General features: G+C 32.0%; 1 protein-coding gene across 2 annotated transcripts in view; it reads left to right on the top strand.

The window, feature by feature from the left end:
- The window catches only part of LOC120623516 (voltage-dependent calcium channel type A subunit alpha-1), a 45,775-nt gene that overhangs the window by 20,636 nt on the left and 2,187 nt on the right, over positions 1-22,952 (top strand). The window contains exons 7-36 of one of the 2 annotated variants that reach the window (XM_039889567.1): positions 148-368; positions 601-704; positions 1,248-1,363; positions 1,445-1,504; positions 1,633-1,734; positions 2,884-3,081; positions 3,718-3,932; positions 4,066-4,278; positions 4,483-4,656; positions 4,905-4,955; positions 6,246-6,349; positions 6,439-6,561; positions 6,800-6,979; positions 7,445-7,711; positions 8,412-8,555; positions 8,906-9,107; positions 9,191-9,355; positions 11,722-11,832; positions 12,549-12,632; positions 12,771-12,815; positions 13,756-13,938; positions 14,035-14,126; positions 14,243-14,396; positions 14,477-14,604; positions 14,690-14,892; positions 14,968-15,176; positions 16,994-17,157; positions 17,930-17,942; positions 19,009-19,127; positions 21,040-21,194. In XM_039889567.1, the coding sequence (XP_039745501.1) occupies positions 148-368; positions 601-704; positions 1,248-1,363; positions 1,445-1,504; positions 1,633-1,734; positions 2,884-3,081; positions 3,718-3,932; positions 4,066-4,278; positions 4,483-4,656; positions 4,905-4,955; positions 6,246-6,349; positions 6,439-6,561; positions 6,800-6,979; positions 7,445-7,711; positions 8,412-8,555; positions 8,906-9,107; positions 9,191-9,355; positions 11,722-11,832; positions 12,549-12,632; positions 12,771-12,815; positions 13,756-13,938; positions 14,035-14,126; positions 14,243-14,396; positions 14,477-14,604; positions 14,690-14,892; positions 14,968-15,176; positions 16,994-17,157; positions 17,930-17,942; positions 19,009-19,127; positions 21,040-21,194 (4,299 nt within the window). Of the gene's footprint in view, positions 1-147; positions 369-600; positions 705-1,247; positions 1,364-1,444; positions 1,505-1,632; positions 1,735-2,883; positions 3,082-3,717; positions 3,933-4,065; positions 4,279-4,482; positions 4,657-4,904; positions 4,956-6,245; positions 6,350-6,438; positions 6,562-6,799; positions 6,980-7,444; positions 7,712-8,411; positions 8,556-8,905; positions 9,108-9,190; positions 9,356-10,742; positions 10,854-11,721; positions 11,833-12,548; positions 12,633-12,770; positions 12,816-13,755; positions 13,939-14,034; positions 14,127-14,242; positions 14,397-14,476; positions 14,605-14,689; positions 14,893-14,967; positions 15,177-16,993; positions 17,158-17,929; positions 17,943-19,008; positions 19,128-19,693; positions 19,741-21,039; positions 21,195-22,952 lie in introns of both variants that reach the window. The other variant, XR_005658710.1, reaches the window with a different exon arrangement.

Genomic DNA, 22,952 nt, shown 5'->3' with positions numbered 1-22,952 from the left:
TGTAAATTAACAGTTTTAAATGACTTGGAGAGAATTTGTAGACCCAAATGTTGTCAATTGCTTAAGAATAATGTTATGGTTTGATTGTAGATTGATATCTTTATGGGCTATAAAAAATCGGATTTCTATATCCTTTGTATTTTACAGATGAAATAGTGAATGATGGGGAAAGTCCAACACCGTGTAATGCCGATAACGAAACGCTGGCACCTCACGGGGCGTATGTTTGTACATATGATAAGAGTACTTGCCTGGAAAAGTGGGAGGGGCCAAACAAGGGCATTACCTCGTTCGACAATATTGGCTTTGCTATGCTCACCGTCTTCCAGTGCATTACAATGGAGGGCTGGACCGCCATCCTCTATTGGGTATACCTTTTTGTAATTTTTTGACTTCTTTTAATTATCTATTAGACTCCTTTCATTGTTACAAAAATATGTAATAACAACTGTTAATATCAAATTTTTAAAACTAATAAATTGAAATTGAATTAACATATATTTATGGAACTGAAGACTTTGTCAATAGATACTTTTTTCTGTATCGTTTCATTAGCTACTAAAAATACAATATTTTCTATCTCAATTTGTATTGTTCCAGACGAATGACGCGTTAGGTAGTACATTTAACTGGATCTACTTTGTGCCTCTCATAGTATTGGGTTCGTTCTTTATGCTCAACTTAGTTCTCGGTGTCCTAAGCGGGTGAGTTTTTTTAATAATAAATAATAAATATTAACCATCATCTGTTCTTTTTATGTTTGTTTATTTTTTTCTCTGTTGTTAAAAAATGCATGAATGCAGAGAGTTTTCTAATGAGAGAGGTCGTGTTGAGCGTCGGGCTCAGTTCCAAAAGGAAAGGGCGCGGCAAATGTTTAACCAAGACTTCACGGGTTATATTAGCTGGATTACGGAAGCAGGTCTGATGCCATTCTTGTGTAAAGCTTGGGATAAGGTTCTGTAGTTGTACTTATAGATAGTTTTGTATTGTTTTACGTTTGTTGTTTTTTTTCACTGAACTTATTTTAAATTAGGTACACTGAGTGCTATATTTGTAGTATCTCCATTAAGTTTAGGCTATTTTTATTCATCTATTTTTTATTATTATCATCAAATTAGGTACCAAAGAATTAATACTTTAAAAGTCATACAAAGAATTATAATGTCACATATTCGATTAATTCAATTTATTATAAGCTAGATGCCATGAATTCATTGCTAGTCTGTATCACACTGCTATATTTCCAGTGAATTCGCTAAAGAAAGAGAGAAAGTAGAAAATAGACAAGAATTTCTTAAATTAAGAAGACAGCAATTACTAGAGAGAGAACTCAACGGTTATGTTGAGTGGATTTGTAAAGCAGGTAAGCTAACATGATCTGTGATCCCTATCAATACTATAAGCTTCGAAGAAACAGTATAAGAAACATAAATTATTTTTTCAGAGGAGGTTATATTAGCAGAAGAAAGGACGACAGAAGAAGAGAGAATGCATATTATAGAAGGTAAAACTTAGTTGTCATATAAAATGCTAACAGTATACATACTTACAGTATATATTTGTGAACGTACAATTAACGATATCTATGTAGGTCCTCATGCGTAAAATATATAAACAGTCGTGTTATTCTAGCTCGGAGAAGAGCAGCCGCAAAGAAAAAGTTAAAAAATCTTGGGAAAAGTAAAAGTACAGATACTGAAGAGGAAGAACAGGACGAAGACTGTGGGGACGACGGTCAGTAAAATACTATTACGTGAATTGTTTTTTTATCACGTAGTTCCACTTTATCGTTAGTTATTTTTTCAATTATAACCCTTTTTTTTCTTTTCTTGTCTAGTATTATTTCTTTATCAATTTGTTATTTGTTTTATTAAATTTGGTACCTATCATTTTGTGGTTTTGTATTCGTTTTTAATTCGTTGACATTTAATATTTTACGGTGTCTATGTTAGTACGCTATGTTCCAAATTACTTACTATAAATTTGTGTACATAACATATAATATGTTCTAATAGAGCTCTATTTAAACTATTTACAATGAATGTTGCATGTAGTTGTCTTTAAAACTTGATTCTTGAACTCATTCATTTCCATACGTATTCGTACTCTATTTGTGTGTTGGTTGTTTACAGTTCCAAAGAAAAAGCAAGGTATGGGATCAAGCGTGACGCTGGTAGAATATTCCTTTTCATCTTCTTAGTAGTCAATCTAGTTTAGAAATAGTCTTAGGAATAGCGTACCCTGATCCCTTATAAATAACAACCATGCGATCCCAATTTTATGTTATGTTTTTAGGCTTTTCTGTTTAAGAGATTACATTTTTTATCTATAATATAATTCGTACCTCACTTTCATTCGAATCCTACAGCTTGATATTCATTATTTTAATGAGGAAAGGTTACCATAAAACGTAATCGCTAATATTCTAACCTAAAAATGAAACTGGTCCCAAAAGACGGTCTTGAGATTTATTTGCGGCAAATATCGTATAACGACTCGTGATAGAATTTCGATACCGTTACACATCCAATTACTGCTCGATCTGAGCTGTTATTTAGTTATTCAAAATATGTGATATGAATTTATTAGCACTAGAAAATTTGCTGCAATAATTTATAATCTATGAAAGTATTTAATTTAATGGCATTTTTAACCTACATTAAATCAGAATTATCAAATGTTACTAAACATACTTTACTTACACAAAATAACACGTGAGATAGTTCTGAATAAATGTATATTTTGCTGCTACTACGTAATATGAAGCACAAAATATCCAGTTATTTATAAATGTATACACTACAGTTACTGTTTAGATATTATTTCACTAGAATGAAACAATTAATGCCAGAATAAATTATTAAAAATAGTTAAACACTTCAGGTTTTTTGAAAAGCAAAGCTCGTTCGGCCGGTAAATGTGCGGACTTCTGGAGAGCAGAAAAGAGGTTTCGATTTTGGATAAGACATACGGTCAAAACGCAATGGTTTTATTGGTTTGTCATCGTGCTGGTGCTTTTCAACACAATATGCGTCGCCGTTGAGCACTATAGACAACCTAAGTGGCTTACTTCATTTTTATGTAAGTGAAATACAAAATATTTGCAATACATCTTTTTAAACTTTAAACTAAATCTATATATAATTATATGAACTGTTCTTATTATTTGTACTATTGCGTTAAAATTTATGAAAACATAAGCTTAAGCCATTCTTCGTCCGCGCTTATTACAAGTCCAGTAGGAAACCTTTGTTTTCCTGATTTTAAATTAAGATTTTCGTGGTTAATCAACATTAAATATATTTCAACAATATCGAAAAATATTATCGTGGTATGTAGTATCGTGTTTGTCGATATTTCAACCCAGTTGCCCTGTTGTCGTGGTCATGACAGGAAATTATTGTTCACAAATAAATAAAAAAAAATTAATATCGACAAATCCAAAAATATTATCGTGGTACGTACCCGTTAAACTATATAAGAAATTTGTATTCCTGAACTAAAATCCTTTGTTACTCTCCGGCCTTTTAAATAACTCTATGCCACATCGATAAATTGCTTAGTTTGCTTAGGGCGTGAAGGAAAGACAGAATAACAAACACACTTTCAAATTTATAATATAAGTAAGCATTAAAACAGTTTACAATTTAAATTAATTCAGAATATCAAATCACAGTGTCTCTTAATTATTTTGTAACTTGCGTTTCTATGTTTCAGACTATGCCGAATTTGTGTTCTTGGGCTTATTCATGATGGAAATGTGGGTGAAAATGTATGCCCTCGGGCCGCGGATTTACTTTGAATCTTCATTCAACCGCTTCGATTGTGTAGTCATATCTGGTTCCATCTTCGAAGTTGTATGGTCCGAAGTAAAAGGCGGCTCTTTTGGTCTCTCAGTCCTTAGGGCTTTAAGATTGTTGAGAATATTTAAGGTAACATTAAAACTAATAGTACTTAAAAGTCTAAAAGTTTTATCTTTCTCTACTTATCTATTATCATACAATTTAATGGAGTGTAATAACAACAACGACAATGAAAAATATTGATCTTTTTATTTATTTACAGGTTACAAAATACTGGGTGTCGCTACGAAATCTTGTGATATCTCTTCTAAACTCAATGAGATCTATTATCTCGCTACTGTTCCTTCTCTTCTTGTTCATATTGATCTTTGCTCTGCTGGGTATGCAGTTGTTTGGTGGTCAATTCAACTTTGAAGATGGTACACCGCCCACTAATTTCAATACCTTTCCGATCGCGTTGCTTACTGTCTTCCAGGTATGATTTAAATTGATTATCTTAAACTTTTACAGATCTTACACTACATCTGAATACATTTCTTTTAGGATATTTGTATTTCGTAACTTCTAAAAAGAGATTTTTGAATGTAACAGATATAAGTATATTATTGTATTAACTTACAAAGTTTGAATAATCTTACAAATATAAATGAATAGTTTACCGACTTATTTAACTTTTCAGATTTTAACAGGCGAAGATTGGAATGAAGTGATGTATTGTGGGATCCAGTCTCAGGGTGGTATACAAAAGGGGATGATTTACTCGCTGTATTTTGTCATTCTTGTATTATTTGGCAACTATACGCTGCTAAATGTGTTTCTTGCTATCGCCGTCGACAACTTGGCAAATGCACAGGTAGGTAGTTTCATGGTTTCTGAAATAGACTTATCTTTACTTAATTAGTAATAATTTTCTATTCAATTATTGAACAGTACATATTGATCATCACTGCTAATATTATTAAAATAATCATGATTAACTAAGGAAAAGTCTTAATTGTCTGAATATTTATTGTGAATTATTATTTATTATGTGTGTCAACGTTAGAGCTCAATTGTAAAGATGCCGCTTTTCGTGTAAATGTTGGCATTTTTTACTTCCAGGAGTTAACTCAAGCTGAAGAAGAGCAAGAAGAAGAAGACAAAGAGAAGCAGGTAACAAAAATAAATTTTTTAATGCTTACATTGATATAATATGTATTCCTATATATTATATTAACATTCATGGCTTTTAATAAGGTAGATAATACATTCACAGTTAGGTTTTATCTATAAATTATAAATTGACGACATTATTGTATAATTCAAGTAACTCATACAGAATTAAATCTCATATGGCATAGCGAACGGAAAATATCACGCTGTAGTTTCAACGGCAACTCCTTTTACGTCCTAGCATTTTTGAAAGTAATGCGACAAATAATTCTTATAAACAAATGTAAAACGTAGCCATAGCATGAAAGACGATCAATATAATTATGAAACTTGTATAATAACAGATATTGATTAAATAGACCGAAATACAAATTGATTACCTACTTACATTAAATTTGTATTTCGGCTGATTAGGAATTAGAGAATGAGTTGGGTGCTTTACACGCGGTGGAAGGGACCCCATGTAACATAAGTCAGTCACCAGCAAGTAGGAAGGTAAAGCAGCAAAGTGGCGCTGTGCTGTGCTTAAACGTTGGTGGTTGCGATGGCTTAAAATATTGTTGACATAAAGAGACTACTTTGACTGTAGTTCAGATCTTATAGGAAGCTTACCTGCCTTATATGATTGAAAACTGAATTAACTATAGCAATAAAAATAACGAATAACTGCTTTGCTCAAATTTAATTAAGTTTGATATTAAAACTGCCTTTCTTTAATGTGAAACAGTAGACCTATTGCTGTTGATATTATACGACCGTAATAAAAACGCAATATATATGACCATTTTTATCTTGTCAACAATATTAGAAGTTGAATCCTCAATAAATCAATGTTGCTTTTGTCAGCCAAGTGTCAAATTGTATTTTACAAAACTTCAAATTTATTTAATGTAGCTATGCCAGAATTGCATTAATACAATATTTTTTTCGTCATTGTATTAATTTATCGACACATACTGTCGATGAGGCTACATTTTGATATAATTTTATAATTTGGCTTTATTATGAAATAGACATTTGTCTGATATTCGTAATTTTTATTTGTTTAATTATTATTGCTTATCAAAATGTTATAGAAACGCATGTTGATATGCAACTTAGACTGTGAAAATGTTATAGTTTTTCTCATTTTTGAGTTAAGAGGCTATATGGGAAACTTTCTGCAAAATAAAAAATTACAACGATAATAAAGATTGACAACAACATTAAATATGAAAAAAAAGTGTTTAAGTTACCCTTGTTAATGTATTGGTTGGACAAAGCTTTATTTCAATATATTTTATTTTTTAGAGTAAAAACAAAAAAGATGAGAAAAAAGAGGAAGAAGAGATACCAGACGGACCAAAACCAATGCTGCCATATTCGTCCATGTTTGTTTTGTCACCTACTAATCCGTAAGTAAATGAAAAAAAAGAAACAAGACAATAGCACGTAGCCAGTATAATAATATGACTGTAAATAATAAGAAATTTATTTGTTACAGCATAAGAAGAGGCGCACACTGGATTGTAAATTTAAGATATTTTGATTTTTTTATTATGGTAGTTATTTGTATGAGTTCAGTGGCTTTAGCAGCCGAAGATCCCGTAGACGAAGATAGTACAAGGTAAAATTATTTGTATATTTTTTAAAGTTAATAAGTATGGTTTATATTTTTGACAATCTTTCGCAGTTGAAACCGATTAACGCGAGTTTTTTTTAAATAAATAACAATTTCTCACTTATTACAAACAGGAGGTCATCATCCTTCATTTTTTTAGTATCACAACAAGAACATGGTGAATTCAATTGTTTTAAAATAACCTGATTGTTACATTTTTTAAGCGATATGATTTTGTTAACAGAAATAAAGTACTAAATTGCTTTGACTACGCGTTTACGGGGGTGTTCACTGTTGAGATGCTGTTGAAGATTGTGGACCTCGGCATTTTATTCCATCCGGGCGCGTATTTACGCGACCTATGGAACATTATGGATGCTGCGGTCGTTATATGCGCCCTTGTCAGCTTCGGTTTTGAAATCGGGTGCGTGAAATGATTTTTGTTTTCTACTTTATGACTTCAAAGCTATATTTTAATATTGCTGGATAAAATGACTGCTAACTTACAAGAATGCATGTTCTTTCATTGAAAACGGAGAGAAAATTCGGTCTTTCTCATTTTAAATGTGTCACAGTAATTTTATAAAGTGGGTAAATAATTAACGTTTGATAACTACAATTTCATATTTGTCAGATATTCTACTAAACTGATCAGGATTTTACAAATACAGGAACAATAATTATTTCATTAATAAATACATTTGAAGAAATAATTGAATTATATTTGATGACACAGCCAATGTTCATGACATTGCGCCGTGTGGATTGTGGGTATTTTGATATAAATACGGGGGTTTCGATACAGTTATATATGGACTCGAACGATGCAAAGATACCTCTCGGTGTCTTAGTCGTTATCAAATGTTAACTTAAATGTTTTTTGTTTCAGAGGTGTAAAGAAAGGGGCGGGACAAAATTTGTCAACAATAAAATCGTTAAGAGTGTTAAGAGTGCTCAGACCTTTAAAAACTATTAAACGAGTTCCAAAGTTAAAAGCAGTGTTTGACTGTGTTGTGAACTCTCTGAAAAATGTCATAAACATTCTCATAGTGTATATATTGTTTCAATTCATATTTGCTGTAATTGCGGTTCAACTTTTTAATGGTAAATTTTTTCACTGCAACGATATCAGTAAGAATACTTTAGAAGACTGCCAGTAAGTATTACTTTGTTTTACCTGTAATTTATTTTTTAATCAATAAATTTGTTAACACCAACAATCACCGTTTCTTAACTGGAATAAGGCTGCACATTTTCGGAACTTCTGTTAATATCTTATTATCACGTGTCATCATCGTCAGCCTTATTAATGGCCGCTGCTGAGCACAGGTATCATCTCTTAAAGGTGAGAAAATATTAGAACATAAAATCACGCAGCTCCAGTGTGGGTTTAATGACATTATCTTATGGTAGTGACAATAGGGGCGATTCTGAAGTAAAATCTCTAAACTAAATTCATGATCATCATTATCAAATCAACAGATTGACGTCCACTGCTGGACATAGGTATTTTGTAGGGCGTTCCAAACTCTACGATTCTGGGCCGCTTGTATCCAGCTGCTCACTGCGACTCGCTTGATGCTGCCAAGCAAAATAATTGTGTTCCGGTCTGAAGGGCGTGGTTGCCGGTATAATTACAGACACCTACGCCTCAGGTTAATAGACACAGGGAGGCATTTTGTACAGTGTTAATCTGTTTATAGACAATGATTAGCCACTAATCACAAGGTAGATCATAAACTTGGTCGGCCAATTAATAGTATAATACACTAATACTAACCAATACTAAGAGTTTTTACAGAAAAAAACCCTAATAAGAATACGAAATACATGTCATTGGTATATTTGTTTTTCAGGGGATCGTATTTTGTCTACGAGCCAAGCAGTTTGTTGCCACGAGTGGAAAAGCGCCTGTGGAGGACACAATCGTTTCATTACGATAACGTTGCGTCCGCCATGTTGACGCTCTTCGCAGTTCAGACGGGGGAGGGTTGGCCACAGTAAGTAAAGCGACGACAAATCATTAGTATATCCGCCAGGCTCTTACACTCCTGATCTCCACGCCACATTAGGGTTAGATCGATCAACAGACAATGCATTCCAAATAGGACAAGACACACACAGATGCAAGCTCTGCACAGTTCCTTCGTCTGCAAAGTTGTGGTCCCTGATTTCTAACGTCATAAGGATGTGGGTTTAATCCACAGTAACGGAGGCGTACGCACGCATTAAAATATTAAACATTCTTATTTATTTGTATAGATTAAATTATTTGGTATAACAAAATGAGCCCGATACTGCTTGTTAATGATTTTTCAATATGCATTCAACATTTATTTTATTTTTCCAGAGTGCTACAAAATTCAATGGCTGCCACATACGAAGACAGGGGACCTATACAAAATTTTCGAATAGAAATGTCCATATTTTATATAGTTTACTTTGTGGTGTTTCCGTTCTTCTTTGTTAATATATTCGTAGCTTTGATTATTATTACATTTCAAGAGCAGGGTGAAGCTGAATTACAGAATGGTGAAATTGATAAAAATCAGGTAAGTTATTCGCTTTTAACAACCCAACGGCGAACCTAAAAAAATGTACTAGAATAATGTTATTCCTACAATATAATTTTCAGAAATCATGTATAGACTTCACGATAGAAGCCCGACCTCTAGAGCGGTATATGCCAAGTAAAAGAGGGAGTCTGAAGTACAAAGTGTGGAGAATAGTAGTTTCTACGCCTTTTGAGTATTTCATCATGGCACTCATTGTGTTAAATACATTACTGCTCATGATGAAGGTATGTATTCTTAACTTGGATAAATTTAATTTAATTTAATATGACATTCATAACTTATCTCAAACTGCAGAAGCAATCTTAACTTAACACTTGAAAACCGACTTAATTAAGTTTTTTACCTATTAACTGAACAAACGAAGCACCAAAATGTGGAATGTAGAAGAAGATCACTATTTATGTAGAATGTGAGAGAACTGAAGTTAATCACGAGGCACTTAAGAAAAATTAGTGTAGTCACCATACCTCCGATGTTCACGAAAGCCTGCACCGAACCCAGTTGAAGAATTTGCCGTCATACTTGTCTATTATGCTAAGATATTTTATTTTCGTGTTAGCTAGTAAAACTTAACCTTAAGAATTGCGAATATCCTAGTAATACAAGTACATGTACTGAATACATTATAATTGGCTATATTTAGTACTGCCAAAATTGAACATGCATTACAAACTCACACATACACAACACAAAAATGTATACCATGAAATTACTCGGCGTCAGTGTACACAGCAATGGAATGCGCCGTTATTGATCCAGAGCCTATAAAATCAAGTGTAACGTCAACATTTTTGTTGTTTATTCCTGTGTTTTTGTGTTGTAATCCTAAGTCCCTGCTTGCTATTCATTAATATTTATGTATAAGTGTTTATGCACGATAAGCCTATCCTTTCCAGCACCATTTCGGCACAAAAACTTCACAGTTTATTTAATTATCCGTGCTTGTGCACATGATATCTGGAATCAGGTCAGGCATGAAGCCATTCATGTTGTTCGTGTTGCATGATTCTTATATAACGGCCTAATCTTAATTGTTTTTGTGTGAAAAATATGCATGATTGGTAGAAGGGCCTTCTGCCAAGCCGGTGGCTTCAGGCTGCTTCATGTACATCTGTGTATACTAAATTATTAATTAAATTAATTAAAGCACACTTTCTGGTGTTCTTAATAAACTAAAAAAATTAAATACTGTTAATAATACTCAAATTTTAGACGAATCCTTCATATTATTATTTTCTCTTTAAGTTAATCACATATTTATTTCTGTTCTTTGAATTCATCATCTCCTCTTTTGTAGTTAGCGATTAGCATTTAATTCCACGGTGTTGATAATATATATATATATATATATATATATTATTATATATATATATAATATTATTATATATATATATAATATTATTATTATACTGTTCTTCTAACATTAGACACCGTTTTTGTTTTATTTTTATTTTTTAGTAACTGAATCTATACTTTTAACAACATCAAAACTAACGCATTCCGTACATTTACTTTCTACTATATCTCTTAATTCAAAGTACGTAAAACAATATAACGAATAAATGTTTTTATTGCCATGGGTTTATCCGACACGTCATCACATAATGGCAGTACTATAATCAAAATGACGTCTACGCGGATATCCTCAAGTATTCGAATATGGGGTTTACTGGAATGTTTTCCGTGGAAACAGTGTTGAAAATCATCGCTTATGGTGTCAAAGTAAGTACACAAGTAACACAGTTAAAACTGACACTTGAGGTTTATCAATCAGAGAAAGACGAAACGGAAATTACAAATGTACTCTTTCTGCTAATAACATACTTTTTGTGTATTTTCATGACTGTATGGGATAATTTTTAGCCAAGTAAATATTAACCCTTTCCACGTATTCCCTACTGGTTTCTCTCTAATAGTAATGTGCTGCAATGTTAACAATTTATTTGCAGTTCAGTGTAAAGCATGGCCTGTGTCTCTTGCATGTCTCAAATTGGTGTAACAACGCTGTTTATCTTGCTCCTTAACTATGTGGTTTCTAATGATGGCTTGTTCAGTTTTATTAATTAGCAGCGCTTTTTGGTAAAGGTAAGACTATTTTACTCTCCATCCTTGGCGCTATCTTTGTGGTGGCCTTATCTGCAAATGGATCCACGAGGTCAGTACTAACCCTTCTTTCCACAATATGATACTTTCACGTGTTGCTGCATAGCTTACAAGAATGGAAAAGAACAATAAATGTTATATGTGATGCCTTGTGTGCATGTACATTTTGCCTTTGCATGAAGCACGTGCACTAATCACATAATAACAAAAAGATACAAATTTTACACACCAAAGTGTTGGCTCGAAACCGAACTACATGAAAAACACACACAAAATACACATACTGTTACTTAATGAAAATTATGTAACCATCCAATTTCTTTAAAAATAGCGGTTAGTGAAACCATTGCGTTGTTTGAATTTTAAAGCTAGATCAATTTAGGCTAATGTTACTCTAGAGAATTAAATTGTTAAGTAATTTTTTGGTAGCATTTAGCTTAGATTTGATGATTCACCTCTAAAAAAATTGGTCTTGGTTTTGTATTAGTTTCACGAGGCTCCACCACTACTCATGGACGTGTTAACAGTCATGAACATAGTCTTTACGTTCTTCTTTCTTCTCGAGACCGTTTTGAAGTTAATTGCCTTCGGATGTACGGTAAGAATGATCCACTTTTTGATTAGTTGTAATATCGATGATACGGTTTATCCGTATTATTTAAGGGTTATGAGCCAATTGTAATTCTCTGAATTGGTTTTTGGATTATTTTAAATAAAAAATATGATATTGAAGACTCTCATAATGCAAGATAAATGTAGTAAAAAAAAAGTATTTACATTGATCATTAGAAAGTGTACTTCTTGAGAATCTTCATTATGATCCTAATTTATAAAATACACATCATAAGATCAAGTATATATAATTTTAGCTATTTATAATATTCAATATTGACTTGAATATAATTATTATTTAAAGCTAGAAATAATATAGAATATTTCTGAGATGCTCGCTTATTTATTGACAATATTTTTAAATAGTTTTTTTTTATATCACTTTATAAATTTTTATAGATTATAGGCAAGATATAATTATCATAGTTTTTTTATAGATATCAACTAAATTACTAAGAGAGATGTCCTAAATCCTGTCCTTCAAAGTAATATGTCCTTTTATGATCCTCTCTGTATAGAAAGTGTACATTTGTATACCCTTTAATTTTCTTTTACTTTCATATTTCTCAAACTAATTTTATTAAAAATGTTATTTTATTTTTATTCAAACATAAATTACATTATCTGAAAGTACATAAATTTATCTTTGATCGTATCCGTAGAAGAAGAATCTCGTTACTAATCACGATTTTATACTTACAGAATTTTTTCAAAGACCCGTGGAATACCTTTGATTTTATAACGGTCATTGGAAGTATTATTGACGCCCTAATTATGGAGTTTGGCGTAAGTAATCAAATTAATTTTCTGATCTAAATATTTAAATAACTGTTTTTATTTCATGTTATTTTTAAAGATTTAATATTAAGTTTTTCATCGCTGCCTAATTATTGTCCGTCAAATGAAGGTATATCCTGATTACAGAGTGACCTTGCCGAAAACTGTGCTGCTGACATATCCTGTCAGCAGGTAAATTATCCAACTATATGCTAGGAGTTTTAGAATTTTTTAACTACTCTTGATGGCTTAGAATTTATTTGTATAGATCAAAATTATTGATATTTGGTAGTATTAGAACGTTGACATTTTGATCTATAGATTATATATAGTTTTATAAATAGGAAACGTGTGCTAGGTGTGTTACTGGAATTTTAGAGTAAAAGCGTTGTGAAATTGGTGTTCTGCCGTCGAAGAAAGTCTTAGACTATTTTCGCTAGTCATAGAAAAAATTGCTAGTGTTTTTAATAGGTAGATATTGTATTTGCTGATTAATAATCGTTTGTTTTAAATGTATTAGATGGTTATGGTGAACAAATCATTTTCTCATCTCATATTTTGTCTGTATTACAAAATTTAATATCAATCTTATAATAGTGTCTAGATCTCAATCATTAAATTTGTTTTTATCATGTTAGATCATTTTTACTTTTATTTTAGTTTGAATTTCATGGAATACCTCTATAAGTATTCATGTTAATGAGCCTTTGATATTTTGAAACCCCCAAATTATAATATTTTTTAGAAACTGAGTCATAGTAAAGTTTTTAAAATAATGTCTATTGAGACTTTAAATCCATTAGTAGTGTATATTTGATTTTTTTTTATAATCGTTGTACCTATTTTATTGTTTTCTACGATGTTTGTAACATTACGTATAAATTCGTGTGAATTTGACTAAAGATAAAATGAATCTGTATAAAATTGTGGAGTTATCTTAGCTTAACGAATGCTTTATGAAATTTTAATGATTCTTTTCTTTTTTTCTGCATTTAATTTTGATTATCTTTCAAAAGTCTTATTTTAGTAAATTTTCAAAGTTTTTATTAACTTTTAAGAACAAAACTTTACCATCGACTCAATATTATTCTTCATAAGTCAGATTGAAATAGACAAATAAATGATTTTGCAGGAGAATACATTCAACGTTGGTTTTCTCCGCCTTTTTCGAGCCGCGCGACTGATCAAGCTGCTTCGACAGGGCTATACAATTCGAATACTTCTCTGGACTTTCGTGCAAAGTTTTAAAGCCTTACCCTACGTGTGCCTTCTCATTGCAATGTTATTTTTCATCTATGCTATCATTGGGATGCAGGTAAGCAATTGTTTAGTAAACAGTGCTAGCTAAAACAATAAAATATAAAGAATCTTCATCAGGGCTTTCTTTTATTATAATTTTGGTAATTTACAGGTTTTTGGCAATATAGAATTAGCAGCCGAATCAGATATGAACAGACATAATAATTTTCGGAGTTTTATTCAAGCACTTATGTTGTTATTTAGGTAAGAATTTGACACTATACACTCACTTACTATCAAACACTTCAATCAATCAATCAAATTGTGGTTAAGTAATATTTCGCGTTTTGTTTTTAATCTGTATTTTTATTCTGTTTTAGGTGTGCTACGGGTGAATCATGGCCGAATATAATGTTAGCTTGCTTAAAACCAGCCAAGTGTGATAAAGCTGCTCATAAACCTCCAAGTGAATCTTGTGGCAGCACACTTGCTTATGCTTATTTCGTTTCTTTCATATTCTTTTGTTCTTTCCTTGTAAGTACATTTATTTAAATCAATTAGTCTTAGTATTGAAAAAAAAAATATTGCCATTGAATAATTTAATTTCGTTTCAGATGTTAAATTTATTTGTTGCCGTCATTATGGATAACTTTGACTATTTAACAAGAGACTCTTCTATTTTGGGAGCACATCATTTAGACGAATTTGTTAGAATATGGGCTGAATATGATCCAAACGCAACGTAAGTAAAGATATCTAAATTACTTTACCAAAAAATAGCAAAACCAGGAATGAGTAACGGTTTCTATGTCATGCTTCTGTTGCAGCGGAAAAATTCATTACACTGAAATGTACGATATGTTAAAAAACATGGATCCACCACTAGGATTTGGTAATAAGTGTCCAAACAGGCTGGCTTTTAAAAAGTTAATACGAATGAATATGCCGTTAGATGAAGAAGGGAAAGTTAATTTTACTACTACGCTTTTTGCCCTAATACGAGAAAATCTCAGCATTAAAATGAGATCCGGTGAGGAACATTTGATACCTCTAGTATTATTGCATTAAAAAAGACAAGGCTAATACTAATTTTAAAATATCACAGCCCAAGAAATGGACCAAGCCGATGAAGATCTCCGAGAAACAATAACTCACATTTGGCCACTTCAAGCAAAGAAGATGTTAGACTTGCTGGTGCCTCGAAGAGATGTTCTTAATGCAGGAAAACTGACGGTCGGGAAGATTTACGCAGGCCTTATTATCATAGAAAATTGGCGAACAACAAGGTTTAAACCGGATGCAAATAGGGGCCAGGTGAGTTACTTTACAGATTTTACTAAAATGCACCGTTACTGTTTTACTTTTTCCACGTGATTACTTATATGAATATCTCTCAAGAGTTTAATAACCTTAGGTGTAGACAAACTGAAGCCAGAGTTAACGAATGTGGCTACAGTCAAATGTATTCTCTGCACAATATTTAGTACCTTTAAGCCAAGTATAATCGTCGTTAGGTTTTACTGTAACTACACAATTAAAAGTAGTGTTTGTTGATGGACCCTTAAACCTTTGTTTAGATTTATAAAATTCACATAATAGCTAGATAATAATAGATTGTTGTGTTGTCGTCCCGTCGATGTATTGTTGTGTAAACAGAGTATTTAATTATTTTTAGATAAATTTAGCTTATTCCACCACCGAGTATTTGACTGAACGAAATAAAGTGGCTCCAAAACATAAAAGTTCTTTTGTATTACATGTCAAATACAGCAATACGTCACTTTAGTTGAAATCGACTCTTAATGAGTCGACTACATTGGTGGTTTACTTTTCAGGCATTCAGCGAGAATAGCCCAACGGCCAATCAGCCGGTAGTATTAAATATTTTACGGAACGAAACTTTGAATACCTTTTTATTGCACTATTCTAGATTATTTATTTCTCCATAATTTTTTTACAAACTTCTTTCGCATCGTGTTTGAATAAAGATTTCTATGAATATGAAAGCTAGAAATAAAATAATTGCTAAATCGACAAGTTTGTCGACGATAAATATCTTTTAGAAGATTTTGAAATATAACATAGTAACATAGCAAATTTAAGGAACATAGCATTAGGTTATGATGCACTTCGCTGGTAGTGTAGACAAAGTTGTGACAAAATTTAATCACATTTTTGTTCAAATCAAAAGTAAGGGTTTAATAAACCACAATAACAATAGTAACCTGTCCTATAGTTGCAAAATTAAAACGTATATAGTACATTGGAAATGTGTATGTTGATGAGTTTTAAAAGATTGTCGTAGATCTAGAAGTGCCATGTAGTTTTTATCCCCATTAGAATCTTTTTTCAATGGCTATTTTATATAGTTTGTTTATGTAATATCTTTAATCGAGAATTGTTTGTTATTTTTAAAAGTATGTACTTTGAAACTGTGCATGATTTTTGTCTTTGAATATTGTCAGGTTTGTTTTTTGCGTAACGATCTATTTTGTTTTGACCAAACTACATTTCGGCTCAATTATTATTCATTTTAGAAGCCTGTTGTATGAATTTATTATACTTACAATTTATGCTTCTTGCGCTATGCTATTATTTGCCAGCAAACTTGATATTTTAAATGATTATAAACCATAATGACCAAAAACTACGCATGCCATGATAAAAAAAAATGAAAAAGTAAAAAAACAAAGACAAATTGGCATTTCAAATCGGCCTGCAGCATTTGGCCTTATAATTGCACATTTACCTACCTTAATGCACTGGAAAAAACAGATACACAAAAGTTATGTTCGATTTCTCACAGAGTATCACCGCCAAGCTGTATAATACAAATAACATGAGTTAGGTGTTTTCTCAGGTCTTAGAACGCTGATCTCATCTTCACAAACACTATGAATACATTCCATGTTCGATTTCATAGCCATGTCACATAAAACTCTTACACAGGACAAAACACGAACAGAAATACAAACACATATTAACGAACTCCAGCATGGATATGTATTGTACGGGGCATTTGCGCATACTCATGTATTCGTGAGATATATCGATTAATCAGCGGTAGAGGTTGGTGCATGAGATTGCGCAAATGTATGGGGAGAGTAGATGATGTGGGGTGCGTGGTGCAGAAGGCGTCCTTGTTTAACTGCCTGATGGATGTTGCGGCGGGACTGGGCCCTGGTTCGCGGACAGGCTCTCTAAGTCATGAGATCCCCGCACTTACAAATGGTCACGCTGAAGATCCGCATTCTTTAACAAATCTCGCCAAACGCTCTTCAAGAAGATCTTTCAAGTAAGTTGAATTTAAATATAATAGTTTATTCGGTCGGTACAGAGATTTATTTTAATATAAACAAATCTAGGTCCTGAATTGTTATTGTTATTATTTTATTTCCATTCTATGTCAAAAACCTTGCCACCTCGTCAATGGTGAGTGCGGCTGCTATTGCCGAGCAGGCCAAGAGGCGTAAATATGAAAACCTGGATAGCAGCTTCATTTTTGTGCCTTTTGGAGTAGAGACTTTGGGACCGTGGGGTCCGGAGGCAAGAGCTCTTTTCAAAGAATTATCGAAAAGGGTTATCGAGTCTACCGGTGATCCTACAGCGGGCAGTTACCTTGGCCAACGAATTAGTTTGGCCATCCAAAGGGGCAATACTGCCAGCATCTTAAGAACTGTGCCTCGCTGCGGTGGTTTCGAGGACGTTTTAGATTTTATTTAGTTTTAAATAGTTTATTTTAGGTTATATTTATAAAACAATTATTTTAAAGAATAAATAAATAGTATGTCATATATGTCATTTTATTATTATTTTATTTTCGCAGGGCTCCCCTATAAAGACAAGACCAAGGCCATTATATTAATATTAGGCTGTATACTGTTTTATCATTTTATTTGAAAGCTCTAAATTGATTTTAAAGAATAAATACTTCTTCTATCTTTAATGTAACGGTAGCTTCTTAAAGGTCAATAAAGTTGCACTTTACTTCCTTGACATGTAGCATTTAAACTTAGGTAAAGTTAAAATGAAAAAAGATAATAAACATTCCTTTTTTTTTGTTGCAGGAACAACAAAAAGGTGAATACTCGTTGGTATTGGACCCTATTGACCCAATCATACTTATTGTTGATCAATCCCAGTTCAATAATACGAACGTTGCCCTAAGTCAAAACGTCAAAGCATCAATTCCCTCTAAGAAATTATTCAGCTGATATATAAAACTGGCAATATGATATTATTGAATTAAAATCATCACTATAACGTTCGTGGTTCAGTGTTAATTTGCATATGTTATTAATGTTGAGTGTGCCCTACTAATACTACTAACCCTGTTGAAATATTTATAATTTTTGCTCTAGATAGTTGGTGTTATAAAATTGTTAGTCTCGCTGTGTTGTCCTAATGAAGATATTATTGTAATTAATGTTCTCGTTTTGTCTTAGCTTATTTAAAAATAACCCTTATTGCAGTTAGCCTAAGTATCGTATACCAGCAATTAGGGGCTTAGGCCCATTACATGTCTGTATCTATAGATTATGTTGTACTGATAACAACTTTTGATTTGAAATTTGCAGGTTGTTTATGTTTAGGTAATTGTTTTCAATGTAATAATGCAGTATGAATTGTAGAATATTGATGTTTATATAACGAATGATTTAAGATTAGGTAAATAATAGTGAATGATATATGTGTAATGTTTCAACTAGGGATAATATTTCAATTGTTTTTTAGACGCAGCACTGTCATATCCGTTACACGAACACAAACAAATACTATCATGCCCATACTAAAAACTTATCAAACTACTCTTAAATCTACGTACCTAATATAAAAAATGCATGAGATATAATTCACAAAAGGTCGCATGATATTAATAATAATTAGTTTTTTACTAGTAGATCTAACTCTTGATAGTTTCGGGTAAGTATTTGATGTGTTTAAATAGATTGGTAAGGTAATGCACGATCGAGCACAAACGCATGCACTGCAAATGTACTTAGGCACACTAGATGTGCATCGATGTTGTGGTAACTTAAACTTTTTTGTAAATATGGGACAGCAAATTTTAATGGAATTTTAAAACTGCTGAACGTGTGCGTATAGCTTCAACCAAGTCGTTTAATAATAATGCCTAATCATGTAGATATTGGAGTTGCAAGATGTGGGATCACAACACGCGTCCATGGAGTCATTAGACGAAGCGAGATTACAAGCACCTCATACATACCAAAATGGGCATCACGGAAGATCATCGAGTTTAAGGTAAATAAAAAAAAAAACTTTGCTACTCAACAGTTTTTCGTAAGTTACTTAGTATATTACCATACCATATACGTGTGCAGAGCGTAAGCATAGCATCGAGGTCATGATTTAGGTAAAGCTGAATTCTCAAGCGTTGCTATCGTGCGATTATATAAGCGTATTTATCTATGCAAAAAATTAAGTGAAAGTGTCTGTAATTAACGTCAAAATACTCAGAAAATATGTGTTTAAATCTAAAAAAAAAAATATTAAACATTTGTCTGTCTGTCTGTTTGTGAATTTAGATGATAAATTATTTCATAGGACTAATAGATATGTTTCATAACAAAATTCGATAAGTGAAATTGGGGTTTTGAAAAAAAATAAAATTATGGATTTTTTATGTATTTTAAAACTTTGTTATTAATAATATTGATATTTGATGTAAAAAACTTAAAAAAAAATTTTCAAAAACCCAATTGGCTGTTGACTTCCTGTACCGAATGGATATACCGAACTTTATTTTTGATTTATTTTAGTTAAATTTATTTTGTTTTAAGTTGGTTTTGTATTATTTTATTTTATAGCGTCATCGAAGAAGAAATTGATCTAGAAGATATCGTAGTAATAGATGGTATGTTCAGAATGTTTACGACTTGACTAACATTTTTAACAACTAACAAACTAAACGATTTAGGGTAACTGATATTATGTCCTGTGTTTTATTCATAGGATATGCATCAGGTACGAACTCAATCATTAAAATTAAAATTACTTTTAATAACGATTCTAATTCTACAAGTGTTACGGAGGTTAACGACTCCACTAACATTATTAACAACCTTCAAGCTAAACTTTCAAACTAACCAACGATATATGTGATATGTTACATCTTATATTTGACTAAATTTTATTCCGAAATTAAGAAAATCAAAGATTGCAATCGTAGAAATAGCCCTGACCTACGTTATTGTCGACATTAATCTATTACCGACGAACCGAAAAAACAAAAATTTTACAGGTTAAGGTTTAATTAATTATATACATTACTGTCAAATTTGAATGATAAATTTCAATTTAATTAGTATCCAATCGGTAATTCAGTTTAACAACACATTGATCAGCAAAAATATTCAAAAAAAGTATCGGTCGATACTTAATGGGCGTGCTCTCGTTTTTTACGTTGAATAAATAAATTCACTGAAATTATATGTATGTGATATCGAAATAACTGCTTTTACTCAAACTAAACACACGTGTTCAAAATTCTCAGGCTAATCTATCATGAACAAGTAGGAAATTGTACAGTGGGTACAAGGTTTTGTATCAAAGTCAATTGGTATTAAAAGTTACTGAAAAAAACAGTTAAAAGAATAGAAAATGGGCTGAAAATTTGGGTAGGGAAATTTACTTCCATATTGAACTTGTCAAAATAAGGCGATAACATATCTTATATCTTTAAACTTGGAATTAATTGGAATCTCGGAATCGGAATATTAATTTTTAGAAAATGACATTTTATTTGTGTTTTCCGGTAATACCCGATTTGAGCAACAAAGTTGCGCGGGTCAGCTAGTACCTATATAACTGTTTAAATCTTTGGATCACATTCGGAAATTCGGGACTGAACGCGGAGATGGAAAGACGGAGGGGTGAAAGTAATCGAACAACGTCGATAACTCTTCATAGCTTCGATATTTTAATCTAACTTATAATTGCCTTTTGACTGCATGCACCGAATTATGATTATGATTTTGTTTTTGTTAAGTCACAATTTAGCTAGTAAAAAAATAATACGTTTTAACTTACCCATAAAGAGATTACCTCAGCATGCAAAAATTAAATAACGATCTAACTTAGAAAATTACGCTTTAAAACGCATAAAAATTAACTTTATCTTTTCATATTAAAACCGAACCGCATTATATTTCAGACGAAGTCCCAGTCCAAGACGAAGAGGTCACTACGGAGGTTACCATCACGATATTGGCTTCTCCGACACAGTTAACAACGTCGTAGAAATTGTCAAACACGAGCATCAAAGACATGGCCGAACACACAGAGCGCCGCATCACTACCACCCACATGGTAAGTACATTCGTATTGAAGTCATAGCTAAAGTCTTAAAATAACGTTAATAATACAGAAAGCGTCAAGGGGAGCTGAGTATGCAAAATGTAAGGAATTTCAGATTGAAAATTTCAAACCGATCCGCAAAACTGAATATTGATGCTACATTTTAGAGATACCGGAACCGACATATCAATGTTATTTGCTATTTTCCTATCTCCGAGCCTAACGTCAAGATAGCAAAATCCAATTCGTAGGTTTTATTTAAGCCGAGTCCAGATTGAATCAAACTGCTAACTAGTAGACTAATAATAGCAAGGTTTACGATGAACCTACACAAAGAATGGTTAAAATGAAGATAAAAAGTTGAAATAAATTTTGAGAGTATTCCTTGAAACTCATTTCAAACTTTACTCACACAAGTCTTCTACTTCGTTGGTGATTGTTTTACTACTAGCTAATGCTTGACGGCGTACAGGCAGGATATATAGCAGTGAGAGTGGTAAACGGAATAAACTACTACAGTTTCTGGCAACATCTATAATATTATTTATATTAGTTGGGGTCATTACATTTTGCACACTCAAATTCATTCAGTGCCCTAATTCTCTATTATATTCATATCACAGTTGTGACGATAAAAGTAATGGTCCAAGAGAGTAAGGGCCTGATACCGGTATAGCGTAAATAATATCTACCTCAGATTGTTGACATGAATAGACAATGTGAATCTGCTGGTATCATTTAACTATTAATTAGGTATACTGTTCTTTTACAGGCATTATTTTTTTTATGTCAGATTTACTTTTATTTTCCCTACATTCCATATCAGCAGATTCACAGCTTAATGCTAACGCAAAAATAATACAATAAAGTAACAGATCATTCATTCCAATATATATATCAAACCATTAACAAGCTATATTTTCCGCCTTCAACTATTATTGACCTCATTATTTTTCATATAGTTTTCACGCATATTGTAACTATAAGCATATTTATTAACTTTCATTTAGATTTAGTCAATGAAACTAAAACAGTTTTGCAAACATTTTTCTTCTCATGAAGGTACTCTGAAAGTTTTGTGAGAATATGGGAACCTTAGCTTTAAAGTAGGTAGTTGTAGAATTTCATGTTTCGTAGATGTAGTGATAAGATTTTCAGAAGGCAAAGCCGTTGCTATGAACAAATTATCTCATAATACTAGATAAAGATTGTTTATCTTAGCTATACCTACATACAAAGATGCTAGTTTTGTATAATACTTTTATGTAGTTAATATATAGCTCTATTTAAATATTGCTCGTTGGTACTCTCATTTACTGGTTTATAATTTATGAACAATATTTTTTTCACCTGGCCATGTTGATCTTATATTATAGAATTTAAGTTTTTTGTTTATTAATAAAGGTATTTTCAAAATTGTCGTTTGTTATTCCACTGTCATGATATAAAAATTTGTAAAATAAATTATTATCATTATCAAAATTGTATTGCCTGCTGCATGCTACAAACATTCGGGTGCCCAATTTGGTTGCACATTGCTTTCATTAAGGTATTGCCAGGAGCGCATGCACTGAAATAACATCAATTACATCATGCAGCATGCAAGCGCTTGATGAAACTTTTGATTAAATTGGTTCTGAATATTTTGTTGGTATGATAATTTATAACGTAGCATATAATATAGTAGATAATAATTCCTGTACACACTATACGAAGATTTCCTCTGTGTCCTACAAACTAAACATTAGGACACACAAATTTTTCCTTACT

This window comes from Pararge aegeria, chromosome 4 (assembly GCF_905163445.1).
Source record: "Pararge aegeria chromosome 4, ilParAegt1.1, whole genome shotgun sequence".
NCBI lineage: Eukaryota > Metazoa > Arthropoda > Insecta > Lepidoptera > Nymphalidae > Pararge > Pararge aegeria.
The sequence above is the reverse complement of the archived record's forward strand: the minus strand, read 5'-3'. Positions and strand labels throughout refer to the sequence as shown.